The sequence below is a fragment of the Austrofundulus limnaeus genome, unplaced genomic scaffold (assembly GCF_001266775.1).
Source record: "Austrofundulus limnaeus strain Quisiro unplaced genomic scaffold, Austrofundulus_limnaeus-1.0 Scaffold171, whole genome shotgun sequence".
In the NCBI taxonomy this organism is placed as follows: Eukaryota; Metazoa; Chordata; class Actinopteri; order Cyprinodontiformes; family Rivulidae; genus Austrofundulus; species Austrofundulus limnaeus.
This window is the reverse complement of record NW_013952573.1, coordinates 1211822-1215949: the sequence shown is the minus strand read 5'-3', so window position 1 is coordinate 1215949 and position 4128 is coordinate 1211822. Positions and strand designations below refer to the sequence as shown.

The window sequence follows — 4128 nt, the reverse complement described above, 5'->3', positions numbered from 1 at the left end:
CTCTCTATTTTCTCTTCAAAAAAAAAACCATAATGGTGTGGAGGGGATGGCTATAAGGGGAGAAGGGAGGCCATCCTTAAAAAAAATAAAAATAAAAAAATAAATAAAAAAAGGATGTCAATGACTTTAATAAACATAGAACTCATCCAGGATTACAATCAAATGATCAGCAGTGGCAATACATGCTGCAAGTTGTTGGGTGGGATCAACAGTCAGTTCCTGGAAGTGAAGAAAGTCATGACTGTTTGTTCTCACCAATATGTGATTATTTATTTGTTTTATTTCATATTTGTCTTGTAAGCCCATTTAAATGAGGGACAATTGTTGTCCATCATTTTTTCTGGTTCACGGGGGTTTCTGGTTGCCACAGCAATCACTGTGCAAGAGGCAGGGTAAACCCTGGAAAGGTCACAAGTCCATCATAGGATGGATGGACAAACATCGTATGATGGACGTGTGACCATAGGGCCACATAGAAACAACCATACACTCACACCTAGGGACAATTTAGAGTTACCAATGTTGTTTGTGGGATGAAGCCAAAGTACCTGGAGAAAACCCACCACAGGCAAGGAGAGACCATTCAAACTCTACCCAGAAGGGTCCCTGGGTMGGGATTCGATCCGGCGACCTTCTTGCTGAGAGGCATCTGCTCTACCAACTGAGCCACTATGCTACCATGTTGTTTCACTTTATATTTCATATCTAGACAAGCATGTTGGCATGCACAACCATTCTAATTTTCACCCCACATGCGGCAGTGGTTAGAAAAGTTGTATTGATATAAAATTTGGTACAAAAGATTTTCTTTGCAAAATGAACAATTTTGTTAGAAATCACCTTAAAAAAGTCACATTTTTATTTTAGGCATACTGTAGAGCAGTGTTTCCCAAAGTTGGGAACGAGACCCAAAGTGGGGTCCTGAAACATCAAGGTGGAGTCCTGACAAGATTTTCTGAATTAATTACGTTTTTGCCTTAGTTGTTACAAAGGAGTGAGGTTAGTATATTTAAAATGGATAAATGTAGTATAAAAATATTGTTACTGTGCCCGTGTTTAGTTGACCTGATACAAATGTTTATCATCCAAAAATATTTGGGGGCACAGATCTCTCTGCTTGTTATTTTGTGGGTCAAAAGCTGAAAAGTTTGGGAACCAGTGCACTTTGGTTCCCAAAGTTGGGCTTGGGACCCAATTATGGGTCATGAAGCACCTTGGATAATCTCCAGAAATCAATTTAAAGGGTAATAAAATAATTGCTGATGTAATATTTTCCATATAATTATTACAAAAACACAAAATAAGTATAATAAGTATTTATATTTGTGTACAAGCTGTTTAGATTGTCAAAAAGCCTGTGTTTTTAGGGTTGTTAACGAAGTTCGTGTACTCAGACCAGTAATATTTGGGGTCACAAGTTTTTGCAATGCATATTTTGTGGGTCAGAAGATAAAAAGTTTTGGAACCACTGCTGTCGAGGACCACCCTACTGGACACCCTTGGTTTATGGTTTCCCCCAAAACCATCCAAAGAATTGATATTTATAAAAAGGACGTTGGTGGAGGGACAAACCAAAACAACCCACCTCTGTGATCAGCACAGAGACATGAAGCATCTGGATGCAGACAAACACTATGGCACCAACAAAACACGAGCAACAACTTATCGCTGCACCAAAATCTTTGGCATTCCCAGAATGAAACAAAACTGGAACTAAAGTAAACAGAACCCACTGAATGTGTGGCAGGAAGGACGGTGTTTAAAGGGGACGCAGCTTTGGGAACCGTGGTGCGGAGCTGTAAATCTGAACGGACGACCACGTTTGAACAGCACGTCCTCTCATCAGCAGTCACTGCTTTCATTTCCAATTATTTCTCTTCTCTGGGCAAACGTAAGACAAAACCAAGTCGATCATGTTCCTGACGATGGGCGGAGGTGGGTGGAGGGCGTGGGGGAGGTGGTGAGCCGAGCTCATTTCCCAGGCGTCCACCATCAGAACGTTCAGCCCCTTGAACATGGCCTTCAGCACGGCGTCCAGCTGCAGGGAGAACCAGTCGCTGTTGTACAAGCTCACCTCCTGGTCCAGAGCCTGGAGGTTGGCCGACCGGATCACCACGAGCGTGCCTGGCGCTCGGCCCAGGAGCCGCACCACCGATCGGCGGATGTGGCGAAGCCGGCGGATGTACACCTCCACGGGAAAGGTGCTGAAGTGAGCCCAGACGCTGAGGACCACCACCGTGTTGGGACCCCCAGAGAGGCCGTCCAGCTCGTTGGAGACGTACCGTAGCTCGCTGGACAAGACGGTGGAGAAGCGGATGGGAGGACCGTGGCAGCGGTACTTTAAGACGATGTTGTGAGCAATGTCCACTGCCATGAAGGGGCCGACATTTTTAGGGCTGTGTAGATTTAACTCTCGCAGTTCTGGATAAGATGAAACAAACTGACATTACACTGGAGGAGGCGCAACTTATAAAACAAACAAAACAAGAACAAGCTGCTCACCTGGAACAGCAGCCGTGAGGTACTCAAACCACTGTCGGACCGTCGAGTCTCCGTACATGTTAATCACTTTGTTCCTCAAACACAGAGCGATGGCAGACGACTCGTTGAAGTGTCGCATCACCACCCCGCCCAACGGCCTCCACGAGTCCTCATAATAATACCCAGACGGTGCCAGCTGGAAATGTTCCGGTTTCAAAGTGCTGCCCTCCCCAACTTTACCTGAAACAAAGAGAGAACCGTTACAGAGAAACTGAYATCATCAAATGATGGAAGGAGGGATGAACTGCATGTCATCACTGATGAAAACCTGACAAGGAAATCTCATTTAAACTACCTAAAAACCAAAATAGCTAAATCTATTGCAGTACTATAAAAAGGAGTAATTTAATGATAAAGCTTCCTGAAAAATTAAGTAAATATGGTATTAGAGGGTCGGCACTACAATGGGTATCTAGTTATATGAAAGATAAACAGTTTGTACAAATAAATGGTGTAAGATCTAAACTTGGTAATATCACATGCGGAGTCCCTCAGGGCTCTGTACTGGGAACTAAGTTATTTATTTTATATGTGAATGACTTAGTAAATGTGTCAGGACTTTTCAAATGTGTTTTATTTACTGACGATACAACATTTTTTTCTTTAGGTAAAGATATAGAAAAAATGTTTGAGATGGTACAGAAAGAATTTGAGAAAATACTAAATTGGTTTCAACAAAACAAATTGTCATTAAATTTGGAGAAAACAAATTACATGATATTTAGTAATAGGAAGACAATTGTTGATTTCTCATTTAAAGTAGATGTATTGAGATCTGTAAAATGAGTGAGGTGAAATTTCTGGGTGTCATCATTGGCGACAAGCTGACATGGAGACCTCACATACATTATTTAAGAACCAAAATATCTAAATCTATTGGAGTACTATATAAAGTCAGGGAGTTATTCAATGACAAAGCTCTGCTTGTGTTATACAATTCAATAATTGTTCCACATTTAATTTACTGTATTGAAGTCTGGAGTAAAGCTTGCAAAACAATTACAAATCCAAGTTTTGTTTTACAGAAAAAAGCCGTAAGAATTATCGCGAGAAAAGATTACAACTATCCATCAAATACATTATTTTATAAACTGAAAACTTTGAAATTCTAGGATTTGGTTGACTATAATATTTTACTGTTTATGTACAAGGCTCAAAGAAACGTATTACCTTCCAACATTCAGGCAAATTTTGTTAAGAGACACATTTGTTATTATCTTAAGGGGATGGAAATGTTTGTGAAGACATATTTTCATACTTGCTTGAGAGAAAGATGTACTTTAAGTATAGGATTGTGGAATGGTCTGGAAGATGATCTTAAAAACGCCAATCTATGGCAATCTATCTATTTAAGAGACAGATAAAAGCTAGTTTTCTGAAGGTATATGGAAAAGTAAAATGTATTATGTAATCTATATGAATTGTTGTTTAAGTTAATGTTTTTATTTTTATTTAGTATTGTTTTGTAAATTATGTTTTGTTTGAATATATTCTGGGGTTAAAAGGGGCCGACATGATAAGATTTATTCTTCTGCTACATTTCATTTTGCTTTGATTTGTGTACTTTCTTTCTTTTCTATTGTATGT

At 39.9% G+C, this 4128-nt stretch overlaps 1 protein-coding gene across 1 annotated transcript in view; it reads right to left on the bottom strand.

Annotated features, from left to right (window-relative positions):
- Positions 1-1395: 1395 nt before the first annotated feature.
- nxpe3 (neurexophilin and PC-esterase domain family, member 3) overlaps positions 1396-4128 on the bottom strand; it is a gene marked incomplete in the record, with an annotated part of 19750 nt that continues 17017 nt past the window's right edge. Inside the window, 2 exon segments of the mRNA XM_014017548.1 lie at positions 1396-2421; positions 2503-2721. Of these exon segments, the coding sequence (XP_013873002.1) occupies positions 1859-2421; positions 2503-2721 (782 nt within the window).